At 39.6% G+C, this 18869-nt stretch overlaps 2 protein-coding genes across 2 annotated transcripts; both read left to right on the top strand.

Annotated features, from left to right (window-relative positions):
* Positions 1 to 4062: 4062 nt before the first annotated feature.
* LOC306647073 (olfactory receptor 7G2-like) lies at positions 4063 to 4998 on the top strand (the record flags this gene model as incomplete). The annotated part of the gene is made up of 1 exon (XM_079116106.1): positions 4063 to 4998. One exon carries the CDS (start codon positions 4063 to 4065, stop codon positions 4996 to 4998), a length of 936 nt encoding a protein of 311 aa, XP_078972232.1.
* Positions 4999 to 12458: 7460 nt separating this feature from the next.
* Positions 12459 to 13406, top strand: LOC306646181 (olfactory receptor 7G2-like; the record flags this gene model as incomplete). The annotated part of the gene is made up of 1 exon (XM_079114632.1): positions 12459 to 13406. Exon 1 carries the CDS (start codon positions 12468 to 12470, stop codon positions 13404 to 13406), a length of 939 nt encoding a protein of 312 aa, XP_078970758.1. The 5' UTR covers positions 12459 to 12467.
* Positions 13407 to 18869: the final 5463 nt, after the last annotated feature.

Genomic DNA, 18869 nt, shown 5'->3' with positions numbered 1-18869 from the left:
ATAATAAATAAATTAAATAAATAAGAAAAATTATTAACTAGTATTAAATATTTGTTCTTTAAGAGAGTGCCTCCATTGCTATCTGCTTTTTACTGTATCATGGATGTCCAAAAGTGCTTAGTTTTAGCATGATTCAATTTGTCAGTATTTTCCCTCTGCATCTATACTCGATAAGCCTTGACACTGAACAAATAATTCATAGTCTTTCCTTTTGAAATTGAGACTGAATTCATCTGAAATGTATTTCTGGCTTTGATAAGAGAAAGGTATCCAAATTTATTTTCATTTTAGCATGTTTTATGAAATAGTTCATCCATTCTCTGTAATGCCAATTCAGCAGTAAAGAAGTCTTTCATTGATGGGTTGATGGACTCTCTTTTCAAACAATAAGATTACTGTATATGTTCTTGCAACAATATCTCCTGTCTTAATGATATCAACACATCAATCAATCAAATCTAGTTTGCTGGGTTAACAAATATGCCCTCAGGATTTTTACATACAATCACAATGGTGCTTTATACCATAAATTAACTCTTTTTCTATTAGTTTGGAATTTTCTGTAACAATGTTGATAACACACACATGAACCAATACTACGAAATCTGGAAAACTTGGTAGTGAAATTCTAAAAGAGAAGTGAGATATTTGTTAAATGCTTAGTGCATTTTGATTACAGAGACTCTATTAGAAACATTCTGTTTCTAATGTTCAGAGCCAAATTCAAATTTTACAGAGAAATACATGGAATGAACCCTGTAGGGTTGCATTATTATGGTACACTCTGCTTTATCACTTTATTTAAATGTTGATATATTCATACATCTTATTTCAACTTGAACTGTGATGTCAGATTTCTTGATTTAATTTATGAGTATGGTTGTGACTCTAAAGGCACCTACTGAAGGAGAAGCAGAAGCTAGTACAGACGAAGGGTGTCCATGTCAATGGTGCTTTTGATGGACATGAGCAGAGACATTTCTCAAGAGAAGAAATGCAAATGCTCAACAAGTATATGAAAAAATGTTCATCTCTCTTAGCAATCAGAAAGATGCAAATCCAAACTATATTAAGATTTCATCTCACTCCAGTTAGGGTAACAATTATCAAAATGCAAATAATAACAAATGCTGGTAAGGAAATGGGGGAATGGTTCACTTATATGTTGTTGGGGGGACTATGAATTACTACAACCACTCTGAAATGTGGTATGGAGATTCCTCAAAAGACTAGAAAGGGAATCACCACATGACCCAGCTATCCCACTCCATGGTACGTATCCAAAAGAACTAAAATTAGCATACTACAGTGATATATGCGTAACAATGTTTAGAGCAACGCAATTCCCTGTAGCCAGTTTATGAGAACAGCCTAGATGTCCCTCAATCAATGATTGCAGTAAGAAAACATCATACATGCACACAATGGAGTCTTACTTAGCCATAAAGAAAAATGAAATGATGTCACTTGCTGGTAAGTGGATGTAACTGGACAGCATCATGCTGAGTGAAATAAGTCAGACTCAGAGAGGCAAGAATGTTTTCTCTCATATGCTGTTGCTAGAGCAAAGAAAGAGGGAAAGAGAAGGAAACCCATGAAAACAGAAGAGAGGCCAGTGGAGTAGAGGAAGAGGATTGAGGAGGAGGAAGGGGATTGAGTAGGAGGAAGGAGGGATGGGGAATGGGAAGAACTGTGGAATTAAATAGACCAATTTATGCTATGTAAATAAATGAATATACCACAGTAAATTTCAACTTTAAGTGTATCTATGAAGCACAAATTTGAAAAACTATAAATGAGTAGAAGGAAGACCAGTAGCGTAGAGGAAGGGGAAGAGAGATTAGATGGTGGGGAGGGAAAGAGAAAGTACTGAGGACTGAAATGGAGCAAATTATAGTCCATGCTTACATAATTACACCAAAATGAACTCCAATATTATGTATAACTATAATGTGTCAATCGATCAATACAAATGCAAACAGATGTTTTATCTGGTGGGGCCACGTATGCCTCACCCATCATCAGTCAGGTCTCTACTCCAGAAATCTGTTTAATGAGTTTGGATGTTTGAAGATATGAAGAACATCACGTTAAAAACTCATCCACAAGTCATTACTGAGTTTGGCTCTGTTCTTCCTTGGAGATTTTTCTGCAACTATAAGGTTATAGGCTCACAGCCATGGGTCTGGTAATGCTTGATTCTTGAGCTCACCCATACATCTTGAGCAAAAATCTCTATCTCTGCCCTTAGCAACTTGTCCTCTAGAACACCACGTTTGCAATATCTAGAAAGAGGAAATACTTCTTTCTTATGGGGATAAATCCATGGAGCAGTTGGCTTCTACCCATTTGGAAAATTGTGTCATGTTCTTTACTGGTACCTGAAGAACATTATTCTCTTTTTATATTTGCTGTTCTCCTTCTGTGGTGCACAGAAAAAATTGACGGTTTTGTAATCCCAATGATGTCTTTGTTATTTTTAACTATGACTCGTGTGTGTTAGACATTGATGGGGCTAAAATGGTGAAGAAAGATATCACAATGCACCAGACACAGTGGCACACAATTATAAACCTGTAATCCCAGAAACTCAGAAGGCTGAAGTAGGAGGAACACAAGTTCAAGGCCAGTCTCAGAAATTTACTGAGGACCTAAGCAACTTAGTGAGAATCTGTCTCAAAATAAGGCGGGAATGTGACTCAGTGACTGAGTGCCCCTGGGTGTGTATATATACCAACATGTATATATACACACATACACACACACACAGGTGTATATACATGCCATCTTGTCAAAAACCATCCAATCTACTTGGAATTATAGATTTATGTGTAACAAGTTAACATGATGTAAAATGTGCTGATAATACATGAACAAACTGAAGCCCTTTAGTTTAAAAATCTATAAGGTGAACACTAACATGAACACCACTTTCACACCTTGAATGATGTCAAAAATCTAAACAGATGTGCTGAGTTCATGGACACATATGCATAGTTCTTTCTTTTAATGATTTTGTAAATAATTAACATATCTCTTCATTAAACATGAAGAATGATAATTTCAACTCACAGTCTCCTTTAGGGAAGACAACTACTGAAACTATTGTGACAGTATTGAAGAACATATTTTCGAATTCTGAACAAAGAGTCATGGACCTATCTCTGTTTTTAGTCATTAGCCATGATAATTGAAAACAGATTATAATCATCTGTGCTAAACATGAAAAGCAAAAATTAAGGTTTAATTAATACAATTAGAGTTAAGAAAAGATATGCCTGAGTGTCGTCTGTATTTTGTAAGATCTAGATAACATTTAAAATGACACTATTTACACACACATACACGAGACATTCTCACACTTAAAATAGGAAACAGACTTTGAGATAAAGTTTAGTAGATAATTTTATAGATAGATGTGCCTTAGTTTGTAACTTAAAGGAACACTGGACTTTATCATAGTTGTGGTGTGTGTTACATGTGCAAGGTCTTCAAATGGAGATGAACAGAAACAAGGGAACACCTGACCTTGGGGTCAGGAAATCGGCTGTCCTGAACTCCTCACCTCCCAAGTCTTGGTCTTTTAGGACATGCACTCCTGGGATTAGAATGACAGTAAAATAGTTAGTTTAATGAGGACCTTGCATTTTGAGCCCCCAGGGAGAGAGAGACAATAGGAGCTGGCATTTGATGGCACTAAACAGCCCTGCCCCAGTCAGGAAGAAGCATCTGAACCTCCTCCCAGAGACAATCCTTCTGATCAAGATCCCAGTCACTCACTGAGTGTGTCTCTGCTTCTGGAGGACACCACGTCCATCTTTAGTACATGTATAGGATGCACAACCTCACTCCTGTTCTAGCCAAAAAGGGAGCATAAGACCCCCGAAGTAATTCTCTGGAAGTGAGTACAGATGTGTTATGAAAATTGCATTCTGCAGAAGCAACAATAACAAGGTGTTCAAGGAGGAATTTTCTAACACATTTCAATGATACACTGCTACTGATGGTCCATATATTTCTTTATCTTTTCACTCATTCTTTTCCTTCAGATTCATCACCAAGATGGAAAGTAGAAATCAAACAACTGTTTCAGAATTCCTCCTCCTGGGACTGACAGAGGACCCAGCACTTCAGCTCCTCATTTTCAACCTGTTCCTGTCCATGTACCTGGTCACCATCCTGGGGAACCTGCTCATCATCCTGCTTGTCAACTCGGACTCCCACCTCCACACACCCATGTACTTCTTTCTTGCCAATCTTTCCTTCACTGATATCTGTTTAAGTTCAAGCACAATCCCAAAGATGCTGGTGAACATCCTAACACAGAGTCAGAGCATCACCTACACAGGCTGCCTCACCCAGGTCTGCTTTGTCTTGGTTTTTGGTGGCTTGGAAAATTGTCTACTTGCAGTGATGGCCTATGACCGCTATGTGGCCATCTGCCATCCACTCAGGTACATAGACATCATGAACCCCTGCCTGTGTGGACTGCTGACCTTGTTTTCCTTGTTCATTAGCCTCATGGATGGCCTGCTGCACAGTCTGATGGTGCTGCGCCTGTCTTTCTGCACAAACCTGGAGATCCCCCACTTCTTCTGTGAACTTGCTCAGATTATCAAGCTGTCTTGTTCTGATAACTTCACTGATAACATCCTGATATATGTAGTGGCCTGCATATTTGGTGGTGTTCCCTTCTCTGGAATCATTTTCTCTTACGTTCACATTGTGTCCTCTATCTTGAGAATGCCCTCATCAGGAGGGAAGCATAAAGCCTTTTCCACCTGTGGGTCTCACCTGTCTGTTGTCTCCTTGTTCTATGGGACAGCTTTTGGGGTTTACATTAGCTCTGCAGTTTCTGACTCCCCCAGGAAGACTGCAGTGGCTTCAGTGATGTACACAGTGGCCCCTCAATTGATGAACCCATTTATCTACGGTTTGAGGAACAGGGACATGAAGGAAGCCTTGAAGAAAATCGTCAGTTGGATAGCTGTTCTATGACATGTCCTTTGCCCTCTTTTGAACTGGGTTTCTAGAATAATTAACAGTGACAACATTTGTGATGAGCCATAATTCCTGATTCATCTGTCATTATATTCTTCTAAATTAATGAAATACCATAATGGCCAGGTGGATTTTAGTTTGTCTTGAAACCTGTCATTGCTTTTAGTATAGCTCTGCGATGTTTGACACATAATTTCTCACCCCAAATATAATTTTGTTGCTTGGGTTCCACAGAGACAGACTCTGAAGCAAGGATTCTAGTCTTAGAATTTTCCTTGTGCTGAAATCCCAGAAGAAAGCAAGTTAGTGAAAGATGGCAGGATAAGGGTGGTCTTTAAGCATTGCTCGGTCATATTAAGAGAATTGTTTCCACTGATCATACAGCTGGAGCCATTGGAATCTCATCTGTGTATCAGACCTAAAGCGAGCAAAGGTTTGGACATTCACATCCTGGGATCTGTTACTGGCATCCATATACTTCTGGGGCAAAAATAGCATCAACCATTTTCAATGTCATCTATAGAAATGGCATGATGGATCAGGTCACTGTTTTGAGATGACTGCGACATGCTTGAACTCCATTAATGAAGATGGACGATATTGTGCTCTGATAATAAGGAGAAATACCCTTCATTCCAAAGATATGAGAGGTAGGAAATACAATAACACAGAGATCAGAACTTCATTCATTCAGTCCCCCATGAAGTGGCCTCTGCCCTGCACTGGTCTCCTCCCCTTCTCCAGGTGATAGTGCAAATGCAGTTGCCATACATGGACCTGATGCCACAGGCAACAATCGCGCACCCACTCCTGGGTGTCTTGAGCAGGGAACTCTCCATGTACCAAAGACTTGCATCTCTGAGGTGGACTGGATGGTGGTCTTCAAACTATGTCAACATCCTGTCCTGAAAAAGTGTGATCAATGTGTGGCAGAAATGGTGAATGCTGCTTGTATGGGAGAAGGGGTTTGGCAGAGGAGGAGCACTTGGTGGATCATCTGGGTGGGATCTCAAGGTCATCCCATGTCTCTTCTTAGGACAGAAGTGGAGAAGACAGAATACAGAGGGGGCATGGTGACTGCAGAGACGGGAATTGGTTTGATAAAGTCAGTATTTGATTGCCAGTAGTGGATCAGTTTTGCCCTAAAAAGCTGTCATTTTTATAGCAATGCAATACGTATTTATCACCCTTGTAGACATCCCTAAACAACATACCACCTAATGAATTCCATTTCTTCTTGCAAGTCTCATGCTTGTGCTCCAGAAATGATCTTTTCATTGGTTTCAGAAGTTATTTCTTGATTTGTGTGCTCTATATTTTGTATGTTACATGTGGTAACATTAAACATGAAGCATTTCTGAGGAGGAACCAAGTGTGGCATCCATTTTTCTGCTATTTGGATAAATATTTTAAATATTCCCAACCATACCTCCCAAAATATATGAAAAAGTGTTTTAGGTCTGGGGGCGTAGCTCAGTGATAATGTCCAGGCACACATGGCCAGCAGCCGGGGTCGACACCTAGCAGGAGTCCATGGGTTCCACACAGGTAAACGGGGCACAGGGAGACAGCATCAGCGATGGATGGAGAATGAAAGACACAGACTCTAGTTCTGGTGCAATCAATCCCACTTTATTCTGGGGAAGGCTGGGTTTATATACATTTTTCTTCAGGCTATGATGGCAGTCTTGTAGTTAATATTAAAGAAGTTTCCAAAGCATAGGCAGAAAACAGTAACCTTACAGATTATCCTTACCTAATCACAATTGTTTTAAGAATATCTAACTACGTCAATGAGCTAATACAATGTTTATTTCCTTAATTTATAAACTCTATGTGACCTAAGACTATTCTTATTATTCTCGCAGTAAAAGCAATAGGTAAGTAATCTCATGTGACCATCTCTAATAGGTCCATCTGGTTAATATAAATTGCTGAGTTAAGGGCTACAGGAGGGCAGCGGTTGCAATGGTTATTGTGTACCATCGTTTATTATAGGGGTGACATATTCTTTGTAGGAAGGAAGGAATGTTGTGAAAATTTATTCTCTTACCCCACCACCACACATAAACAAAACCATCTTAGGATTTAACCAGCCTGTTGGAGACAAAGGCAGATCTACATCTATTTTCTCCAGAGGCTTTCAGGGACTCATTGCATGGTTACAAAATTATTTTTAACTTTGTTAGCGGTAAAGACCCATTGTCTTTCAGATTGTAGGTAATATTTTCTGGAATTTTTGTTGTATTCCCCTCGTCCCCATAAGCAATCTGTTCAGTCTGAAATGAGTAATATATTATCAGAAAAACACAGCAGAAAAAAACACCATGCTCTGGAGCAAAACATCCAGCAATTCCTTTTAGAATGAGCCTTTGCAAACATCCTCCAGAGGATCTTTGTCAAGCAATGGATGGAATTCCGGATGCCCCTGCAGCCAGCACCCTTGCAATCCTGTAAATACAACGTCTGCACTTGGTGTGGAAGTACTGACGTAGCAGAACAGTTTTCACCTTTGGGTAGTTTCAGAGAGTTGAACCAACTTACCCTACCCTGGCATATTCTGGAGTGTCACATCATTACTCAAACTCTCATTTACTCTGACAATTCAATGAGTGTAACTATTTACTTACAGTTTTCTAAGAGGAGGTTATAATTCTTTTCCTGAATTATGGGCCCAAGAATTCCTCTCTTAAGAAATACAAGTGTGTGATTTGTCCATCAAGCTGCAGATCTGTTGTTGATTCATAATATCATGCATGCAATTGGAATAACAGCGCTTTGTCTTTAAATACATACTGCAGATTTTTTTCTGCAGGATAGTGTCTACTTTTGCCTGCCCTTCATGGTGGTTAGTAGGCGCCCCCAGGCACTCAGTATAGAGTTCAATTTTGCAATGTTTTGTCTCTGGGTCTGTATTCAACAGGTCTTAGCCCTGAAAGAATACATAGCATCACTAAGGGATTTTTAGTCTTGCCATTTGTAATTGAGGCAGAGACCAACTAAAATTTATTGTTGCCTTTGCAGTGAGACAGGCATCTTTTTCTTTTTAATTTCCTTACACTTCTATTAAATGCTCTATCTGTTCACTACAATGCCAATCCAGCTATGAATAATGAATTCATTTATGAGTTAATGTGTTTCCTTACACTTTTTTGTATATTAGGATTGTATTTTCTTCTTTCCTAATTTCACAGCTCTTTATTACTGTTGCACCTCAGTCTGATAAAACTAATTTTATTTTTCTTATTTAATTTTTGGTATTGGGATTAAATCCAGAGGTGCTCAGTCACTAGTCATATCCCCAGCCCTTTTTATTCTTTTTCTTTAGAGACCCTGACTCTAAATAATTTGCTTTGGGTCTCACTAAATTGCTGAGGCTGGCTTTGAACTTATGATCCTCCTGCCTCATTCTTTCAAACCAGTGGGATTACAGGCCTGTGCCACCATGAGCCACGGTGCCCAGATAAAAGTAATGTTAGTGTGGTAACAAACAAGTCATTTGTTTTTAGTCACAATCACAAGGGTTCTTTGCACCCTGGGTTAATGGCTTTCTGATACTTGGCAATTTTCTGCAATCAAATTGATAACAGAAACCCAAAATTTGGGTCTCGGATCTTCCACATGTTTGTGTGTATTTGTGTCTTAATGTGTTTATATGTGTATGTATAAAATCATAAATTATATCTGATATCACTTTGAATGAAAACTTAATAGTGAAATTCTATTGTCTATTTAGTGTCACCTGTTCTATTTTTGTTATTTATTATAAGTACAAATTATAGCATTAGGTTATAGTTACTTAAAACTGTACCTGTGACTCACATGAATACATTTGAATCATGTGTAACTGTGAAAAAAATAGTTATAACAATATCTATGTATACAACTTATCACTAAATACTACAGACTGTAAATGTCTTCTACATCTATGTTTTGTTTTTGAGTTGAACAGTGTGTTGGTATTCCTGACACTGTGTGTAAAGGTCATTGTGACTCTAAAGCTACCGAAGGAGAAAAGACAAGAATCCTGTATATGCAAAGGTGTGTCCCTGTGAGAAAGTCCCTCAGGACAGACATGAACAGAAAGGTGGATGCAGAAGACCACACCACCAGGAAATCTCAGGATGAGGGAGCAGTCAGCATCAGGTTGGGAAAGAAGAAGACTTTCTCAAATGTCTCAAGTCCTAAATCAATCATGCCAATGGCCTTGCAGCGCAAGGATTGCACTCTCAACAAGTGAGCCCCTGCTGTATAATGAGCTTCAATATTTAAAACACCTCAACGCTAAGAGGTGTTGAGTGTCCAGGTGTCCATTTCCCCTCTTGCAAACTCCTTCAATGCTCTCCTCACCAGCTGCAGAGGCACTTGTATGGAGAGGTGGTGCTTTCCCTCTCAGGTATCAGGTTAAGTAATACTAACAATTGCTGTTGTTTTTGCAAGTGGCTCAAATCCTTCATGTTATTTTTCCTCTCATTCCTCTGCTTTGAAAAAAAATGTAGGCAATATATCACTTCAACAAATACAGGCTGAATCTTTAAAAAATCACTAAAATGAATGCCTCCTCAAAGTAATACTCATGGCCCAGGTGCACTGGCACCCACCTGTAATCCCAGCACTGGGAGACTGAGGTAGGAGGATCACAAGTTCAAAGCCAGTCTCAGCAACTTAGGGAGGCCTCAATAGACTGAGAGAGTCCCTGTGTCAAAATTAAAATTCAAATACGGCTGGGGCTATGTCTCACTAGGTAAATGTCCCTGGTTTCAATCCCTGGTAATAATAATAATAATATTCATGACCCTAAGGTTTGAGGAATCACGTGTGCTGGTCCAGATTGTGGGTCCTTTCTGTACACTGCCACTTGGTAGGTAGGACCTATGTGGTCAGAGCAGTGGAGACACTGAGAGCTAAAGATGGCCTGTCTGCCTTTTTTCAGGTGGACATTGTCAATCGAGTGAAGGAGTCTTGGTGACACTTCAATGATCCTAATGTGGTACTTAGAGGTCACAGCAGATGGAGGTGTAGGTCACCTGTGAGGTCTGATGTCCTCAATGTAATTCTATATCGCACTGCCCTTAATAAAATGGAAGTGGCCTCTAGACCACTCATCCTGCTCCAGCTACAGCCTCATTCTCTTCTCCATTTATAAAAACATTCCCAAAGCTGGTCTCTATATTTCCTCTCCCCAATTCTTCCCCACCAATGTTTCCTTAAATCTGTCTGGAGTCCCCTCTGACAGGGCTGCAGTTGTCCTCACGGTCCCCAGTCAGGTCTCTACTCCTCGGTCAGGTTTTCTGACTTCTTCTCCTGCATAATTTCATCTCAGTCAATTAATGTGTTTAAAATATACTTTGTGATGCAATTGGAAAAGATTTTACAAAATGTCCATAAAAAACTGTATGCTTGTCTGTACTTACTACAAATATCAGTGACCAAAAAACTAGATTGGAATATTCTGGACAACATATTGAATATAAAAATCAAGGATCAGGAATCATTAATGACATTGAAGAGATACCTCTGAGTATTTGTTTGATTATAACCTCTTGGTTGTGTTTGTAATCAGATTTGTAATACCCACATGCACAAGCTCTGTTTTCACACCTAAAAGAGAATCAGGCTCCTTGATATGAAACAGCTCCATTTTTCTTTGTTGGTAAATGGATATTTGGGGTTTACAAGAAACCTCACGGGTCTTGCAGGCAAGGTACCATAAGTGGAGGAGAGGAGAATAGGTGGAGAGAATTGGGTGATCTGCTCCTGGATTCTGGGGTCAGGGGACCTGCCAGTCTAAAAGCCTGTCTTCTGATTTCTTTGGTCTTTAAGGTTATGCACCCCAGGGATCAGCAGGGCAGTAAAATTGTTAGTCTAACAAGGAGCTTTGGATATTGAGCCCCAGGGGTACAGAGACTGCATAGAGTCAGCTTGTGGCCACCGCACCCCACAGCCCTGCCCCAGTGGAGAAGCAGCACAGGAGCCTCCTCCTAGAGATGTGATCCTTCTTGACCAGGACCTGCTGACTCAATCTGTCTGCACTTCCTGAGCATGCACCATCCATCACGAATACCCATATGAGGCACTGAGCATCCTTTCTCTTGAAGTCAACCAGGTACCAGGCAGTCCCTTAGTTAAAGCACTGCAAATGAAGTTAGGTGTGATTCATGTATCTAAATCCATTATTGTTCAATTCATTTAAGTTGTTATTCATTTCATCCCAAATGTAACACAAAAGAAGATTGGTTTCCTGCTTCTACATGACCAACTTTCCACAACAGCATTTCTCTTTATCCTAAACCTGATTCAGCAACCTGATACTCCTAAAAGGACCTAATAAATATAAGTCTGTGTTATCTGGTCTCTGTTTTCCAGAGAACAACAATTTGTATGTAGTCTTACTGCTTTTCTTAGGAGTCTATGAACTTCAAGCTTTCTTTACCTTAAGGCAAAAAAAAAAAAAAAAAAAAAAAAAACAATTAGAAAGAGACCAGGAATCTCATGAAGAGACATGTCTAAATTCTCATAGAATTATTTGCAAAGGAGAAGACCTGCAATTCCATGGGCGAGTCTTCTGAGCTTCAGGTATAAAGGCAGTCTTCTGCCCACCTGGATGGATGCTAGCCATAGACATGACTAATGGTACAGGTGGCCAATCCTTGAAGGAGGCTTTTCACAGGAAGAAATGTTAAAATTACAATGGTAGATTATGAGATATGAGTGCTTATTTCGGAATGCTTTTTCTGTGCTCTTCAGTCATTAGCACAGCTTAGTGGAGAGTCAACCCTTCAGTCAGATGACCTGAGCTGGGTCCTGGTCTTAGCCAAGCACTCATCACATACCCCACATCCCAGTATGACCTCCCCTTACTTAAGGGTCTTCATGGGTAGAATGAGGTGGCAGTGTGGACTAACACAGCAGCAGTTTGGCAAGAGAATCAGAGGATACCAAAAGGATTCCGAGAGAAAGCAAAGTAGGTGAACCCTGGCTCAAGAGGACAGATGTAACATGGTCATGCCTGTCTTACTGTTTGCTTGAAGGTACAGACTAATTCTAATTGAAAAGTCATGTCTTACACATTGCTTTATTCTCAGCACCTAACTCAGTAGATGCAACTGTTGGTGTTCAGTAAAACAAACATTTCAATAAATGAGGTGAGAGAAAGAAGTGAGTGGACAGGGAAGGAAGGAGAAAGTAGCAGAGGAAGATGTTTGAACATTCATTTGGGTTCACAGTATTAATGATACAGCTTATTTTCTAATAAATGGTTCTCAGAATTCAGCACATATCAAAGCCACCCAGGGGGCTTTTTGAAACTTAGAATGCCAATCTTCATCCACAGGGTTTATCAGCAGTGAGTCCAATGGAGGGATCAAGAATTCGCATTGCTATCATCTTCCCAAATAATGTTGCTAATGCTGTTCATATGTATAATTATTTTTCACCCCACCTTTTCCTTGAGATTCACCAACAACATGGAACCCAGAAACCAAACAGCAGTTTCAGAATTCCTACTACTTGGCCTGACAGACGATCCAGCATTGCAGCCCATTGTCTTTGGACTGTTCCTGTCCATGTACCTGGTCACTGTCCTGGGCAACCTGCTCATCATCCTCGTCATCAGCTCTGACTCCCACCTCCACACCCCTATGTATTTCTTTCTCTCCCACCTGTCTTTTACTGACATATCTTTAAGCACCATCACAGTCCCCAAGATGCTGGTGAACATCCAAAGACAGAGTAAGACCATCAGTTACACAAGCTGCCTCACCCAGGTCTACTTTGCCCTGGTTTTTGTTGGAATGGAAAACTTCCTCCTAGCAGCGATGGCTTACGACCGTTATGTGGCCATCTGCCACCCACTCAGGTACTCAGTCATCATGAATCTGCACCTCTGTGTTCTTATGATTCTCTTCTCTTTGTGCATCAGCTTTGTGGATGCCCTGCTGCACAGTCTGATGCTGCTGCGGTTGTCCTTCTGCACAGACCTGCAGATCCCTCACTTCTTCTGTGAACTTGCTCAGATGATTAAGCTCTCCTGTTCTGACACCCTCATTGATAACATCCTTATATATATTGCAGCTTGCATATTCGGTGGTCTTCCTCTCTCTGGCATCATTTTCTCTTATACTCACATTGTGTCCTCTGTCGTGAGAATGCCATCACCTGAAGGAAAGCACAAAGCCTTTTCCACCTGTGGGTCTCACCTATCTGTTGTCTCCTTGTTCTATGGGGCAGCTTTTGGGGTGTATATTAGCAATGAAGTCTCTGACTCCCCCAGGAAGACTGCAGTGGCTTCAGTGATGTACTCTGTGGTTCCTCAAATGCTGAACCCCTTTATCTACAGCCTGAGGAACAGGGATATGAAAGAAGCCTTGAGGAAACTCATTAGTAGGACAGCATCTTTACTATAATGTTTCATGATTTGAATTTGGGTTCATAAAGAATATTTAATTGATGACTTTCTTTTTGAACCAGAGTACTTTAACCTCCTTCCACCATAGTACACTACAATTACCAAGTAATGACTAGGTGCATTTTACCTTGGCTGGAACCTAACTTTGTTTTTCTTCTGCTCTCTGTTCTTTGACCCATAATTTCTATTCTCCAAATAATGCTTCCTGGTTTGACTTCCATAGATGCAGAACCTGTGGAAGAGACTCCAATTTAAACATTTTTGCCTGCTCAGAAGAAGGCAATGTGAGGTTGGAGATATTAGGAAAATATTTAAGCATAGTTATCATCATACTTTACAAATAGTGTTTGCCTGCTTATGTGTTTAGGAGCAATAGAGGTACATTCTTGGGTAATACTACTGTGAAGCAAAGGATTAAGCATTCATGACCTGAGAAATACACACTGAGACCTGGTACTGGCAAACCATGCACATCTAAGGTAACACTAGCATCTACCACAATCATTTTCATTGTTGATGAAATCTGCATAACTAGATGATTTCATTGGTGTGATGGGACAGTGAAGCTCATCAGTGAAGATATCTTGAGTCCTAATAAGGAAAAGAAAACCTAATATTAATGAGCTTGATTAATAATACAAGGTTCATTACAATGACTCAATGGCAGAGAATGTGCTAGAACAGAGTGATACTACATTCCCTCCTCTATGAGGGGACCTCATCCTGGGACTTGTTCTCTTGGTCCCCAGGTTATTGCAGAACAAACTGAGGTCAGGTGTCACATCTGGACATGATTTCAGAGATAGGAATCCATGTGTCTTTCCATTGGTCCACAGGTGGTAACCTTTCCATGAGTGAAGCAGACCACATCTCTCTGGTGCATTTTGTGGCCCTATGATATAGAGCTGCTGCCTCAGTCACTCGTGAATAACTTACATAACAAATTGGTACAAGGCACTTGTTTGCAGTAGGGTGCTGGAAGCCAGCCCCAGCAACTCACAGGGTCCCTGAAGGATGGGCGGAGTCAGTGCCAAGGAACGACAAGAACCCCTGGAGCAACTTGAAGCAAGTGCTGCTCAGATTTATTTTAGCTCTTCTTTTATAGTATTAAGTAAAGCAGGATTAAATAAGACACACGTTATAGGGAAATTACCACAAGATTTGTCATTAGTCACACTTTCACACATAGTGGGTACATTAAGGTCAACTTATTTTATTTACTTAAAATTACTCACATAAGCATATTACAGTGAAAGATATTTCCCTTTTTCACCCTAATGGATTTGTTTACCCTTTGGTGTCAGACCTATTGTTAGCATAATGACTCTATTTTGTTTTAAGCTAATTTTACTGAACTGCTAAATAAAATATGCACTAATCTTTAGCTCATGTTATCATGTTTTCATTTAACCTTAAAGGTCTACTATATTACCTAAACAAGCTCTGTTAAAACTAAGTTAGGTTATTTTGTTGCCAATCAGTGTGAGTACCTAATTTTATCCTATTATTTTTATGTCATTGATTTATCCTCTACCTATTGTAGTACATATGTGAGACTTAAGCCAGCATAAACTACTCATAACCAGTTAACATGCAATGAGGGCATTTGATCTTAAGATAATATCTTTCTAGTTGTTTGTGTGTGCTGTTTCTTTGCTCTTCAGTCGTACATTTCCAGGTTGGCCCTTTACGTCCAAGCCTTTGAAGGAAGGTCAAACATTGGACATTTGTCCATTTACCATTAATAATAATTATTCATTTACCATTTTCATTGTACACTCCTGTATGGGGAAGAGGTGGATCTGTGGGAGGTGGGTCCTTATGCTTACTCACTTGGTTCCCTCTAGGTGGGTACCACAAATGTCCCCCAATCTTGTAAGCTAATGCGTGGTTCTTTCACTCTGGGGACAGGTTGCCTGTTTTGTTTGTCAGGCCCTTTTACTGGTAAATCATTAACTGGGGTAGATGTGGTCAGCACAAGAGCAAGCAATTCCTGCAACTATAGTTTCTTGAAGAATTCCTCAAACTCTGTACCTTCAGACTTATATGTGTGATGCAGTACATTTTTAAAGCATTCCTTATCCTCCCCCAACCTTTTCAGACTCATTGAGGTTAAATTCTTATCACAAAAATCAGAGAATATGATTTGCACTTGCATAGTTATAAATATGATGATTACGAAAAAGATCACCCAATTCCTAGGAGAGATGACAGCAGCAATTCCTGGAATGGTGGCCTTGCCAAACCCTTCCCCATGCTAGGATCTTGTCAAGCAGCATAGCGGAAACAGTCCCCGCCAATAGGGGATCTGTGGAGAAAGATTATTAAGTGGATGATCTGGGTGGGTCTCAGGTAATCAATGATTCCAGAAGGGAGAGGACACAGAAAAGATCATGTGGTAACCATGCAGGTCATAAGTGGATTGATGTGGTCAGTATTCATTGTTTTTCCTTTACCCAGTTGGCATTCCCATAAACCTCTGGTGCATTTGTGTCCCCAAGGCAACTATAATTGTATTATTCATAACATAAAAGTGCTTTCATTTCACATGTATAAATTTAAACTTAAATAACAGAAGACTGATTCCTTGTCTCTTGTTATTCTCATCAAGTTACTTCAGCATCCATCATGTTCTTGGGTACAGCAGTTACTCTCTTATTCCAAATATTCCATAAGATTATACCCATTAGGCTGACATTAAAACTGAGGAATATTTTTTGATAGTGACAAAATTTTTTATCTATTTTCTTCTCTTGTAAATAAAGTCATTGCAGCATTCTCTTGCAAGTCTAAAGAAGGAAATAAAAGGTGGTTTTACAGAGGGGTGGAATTGTGGGTTGTGGTCAAGTGGTTTTTCATTTTTGCATAGTTCAAAGAAACTATGCATCAATGTACCTTCTCAATAAATATTCCTGATTTTCTTTATTATGCTTCAGTATTTACACTACCTTGATAATTTAAAGGGTACAAAATGCAGGCAATTAATTTGTTTCTGTCATTAAGAGGCTCAGATTCCTTGCACATATTATCTATTTTTGTCTTTTGATGAATCCATGATATATCCACTGAATTCCTCATCTATCTCAAAAAGGCAATTCATAATTGTTCTTTACTGAAGTGGAGTACCCATCCTATATATGTATAGCATACCTACATATATAATACTGCAATTATTTTTTTAGGAGAGTCTAGTTTTCCTTGTGCTTCATGGTATTCATGCTATTCACTAGCTGGCCACAGAACACAGCTTCCACGGAGTTTAATTTGTAAATACTTAGCCTCATGGTCTGTGCTCAGGAGGTCTGGATTTTAAAACTCCTACTTTCCTCAATAAATGATTCTGAATTTTTCCTTTAGCAAATTAGACTCAAACCACATGAAATTTATTTCACCTTAGATGAGATACAGGAATCATATTCATTTTTTAAGCACTTATGACTAAATAACCCATCTGTTTGCTGTGAGGTTAATTCAGAAATAAGCTGTTCATTTACAAGTTGATGCTTCCAGGGATCTCTTTCCTGAACAATAGCATTGTTGTATCTCTCCCTGTTCCAATATCACATCCTTTAATGAACGTAGAACATTGTAACCAAAACTAAGTTTGCTGTGGTGATAAAAAAAACTCTGAAATCTTTTTTGTTCTTAATCACGAATGTATTTTACAACAAGTAGGTACTTTTCTGATCATTTATATTTGTTCCCAAGTTTGATAGCATTGGGAGGTGTGAGTTGTTAAATTAATTAGGATTTTATGAAGTCATAGAGCTTTGCCAATTCATGCCTTCATAGCAAGAGGAAGAGAGTAGAAATTCTGTCTCTGCTAAGAGAAGACAAAACAAAGAGATAGCAATGTGCAAACGACAAGAAGAGCCATCACCAGGGTCTGAATCTTCTCAAACCCGCATCTTGGGATTTGCAATGCCCAGTCCTTGGAGAAATAAATGTCCACTGTTGAACCCAGCCAGGAATGGTGTTTTGCAATAGCAGCCCAGCTGACTGAGCATTACACTCATCCATGGATATAGATGAAAGCAGTCAATAAGAAGCCAAAGAACAAATCAGATGACCCAATAACAACAGAGCAGAAGATGTTCTGATGAGTGTCCCATTGTTTTTATTGGTTCATTATAATAATACGTAGTAGCAAGACTTATCATGCCATATTCATACATGCACATAATATAATATGATTAGGTTTCTTAGCTTTTATTCCTCATCCTGATCTGCTTCTTCTACTATTGATCTCCTTTCTACTATTATTAATTATTATTATTCATATTATCATTATTGTTTTGATTTGTGCATTAATGAGTTTAAGGGTGACCTTTATGTTCTGTTTCATGAACTGTAGATGAATGGGTGGGTTTGTCATTGCAGGGACCCCAGAATACAGCCCCAATATCCTCACAGCAATTAGTTTACAATTGAGCAAGGGCCCTGACTCTGGACTGTGCTATGTGAAAGGATGTTTTCTAAATAAATCCATGAAATGTTTGGCTTTCTACTGAAACAAAACCTAAGGAAAAAAAAACCTGTTTTCAATTTTCTGGAAGATCTAGGTATATGAACCCTGTAACTCCTTCAGTGACCAGAGGGGCAGAGCAAGGATGAAAACAACAGGTGGGAGAGTGAATGAGGCATGCTGTGCTGTGCCTGGATGTGCATCGTGTGAACTTCAACTGACTCAGGATGACCAGCTTCACTGTTTGAGAGAAGTCAGTTAATAGTGTTTCATATGATGTGAGCTACAGCCCTCCTCACTCATGAAATTCAAACATTCCATCATTATGTCAAATTCCATAATGCAGAATTTAGGCCAAATTCATGGAAGAGGAAGTCAAGGTTAGTGAGTGCTATTTTACTACATAAGTAGCATGTTGATAACCACTGAGCTGATTGCCACCTGCTGTCACTGTTGACTGACACTGCATAGCTCCTGTTTCATGTGCAGAATTATCACAGCTCAACAGAAACTGGCAGGGTGATTATCAGCCTTGGAGACAAAGTTCAGAACATCATGGGTTATAAATCAGAAACTATGTTTGCAATAATTTGGGGAAGTTATGTGATTGCTCAGCCCCTGGGTTAAGGTAGAGGCTCAAACAATGGCTCCTACTGTGCTGAAATGCTTACTTAGCTCCAACCTTTGTCCTGCCACACTACTGTCACTCACATTCTCCTGAGAAATACCCCAAAATCTCAATAGCAAGAGCCCTTTGCTTATGTTCTGCCTCTGTGGAAGCTGACCACAAAATTAAGCTCAAAAAGTTCACAAGAGTTGCCAAGAATCCAAAACTACTGGAGACCCAAGTCAGTTTCCATTCTAAGCAGAAATACCCAGATCAGAAGAGGAGCTAAGCATTGCAGATAAGACCTTAGTGGTAGGAGAAAACTGTTTGGATCATCCAGTGTTCCCGGATGTTGATTCATTTTAGAAGTCAAAGCACAAAGCACGGAA

This window comes from Sciurus vulgaris (genome assembly GCF_902686455.1).
Source record: "Sciurus vulgaris genome assembly, chromosome: 16".
In the NCBI taxonomy this organism is placed as follows: Eukaryota; Metazoa; Chordata; class Mammalia; order Rodentia; family Sciuridae; genus Sciurus; species Sciurus vulgaris.
This window is presented reverse-complemented; position numbering and strand designations above follow the sequence as displayed.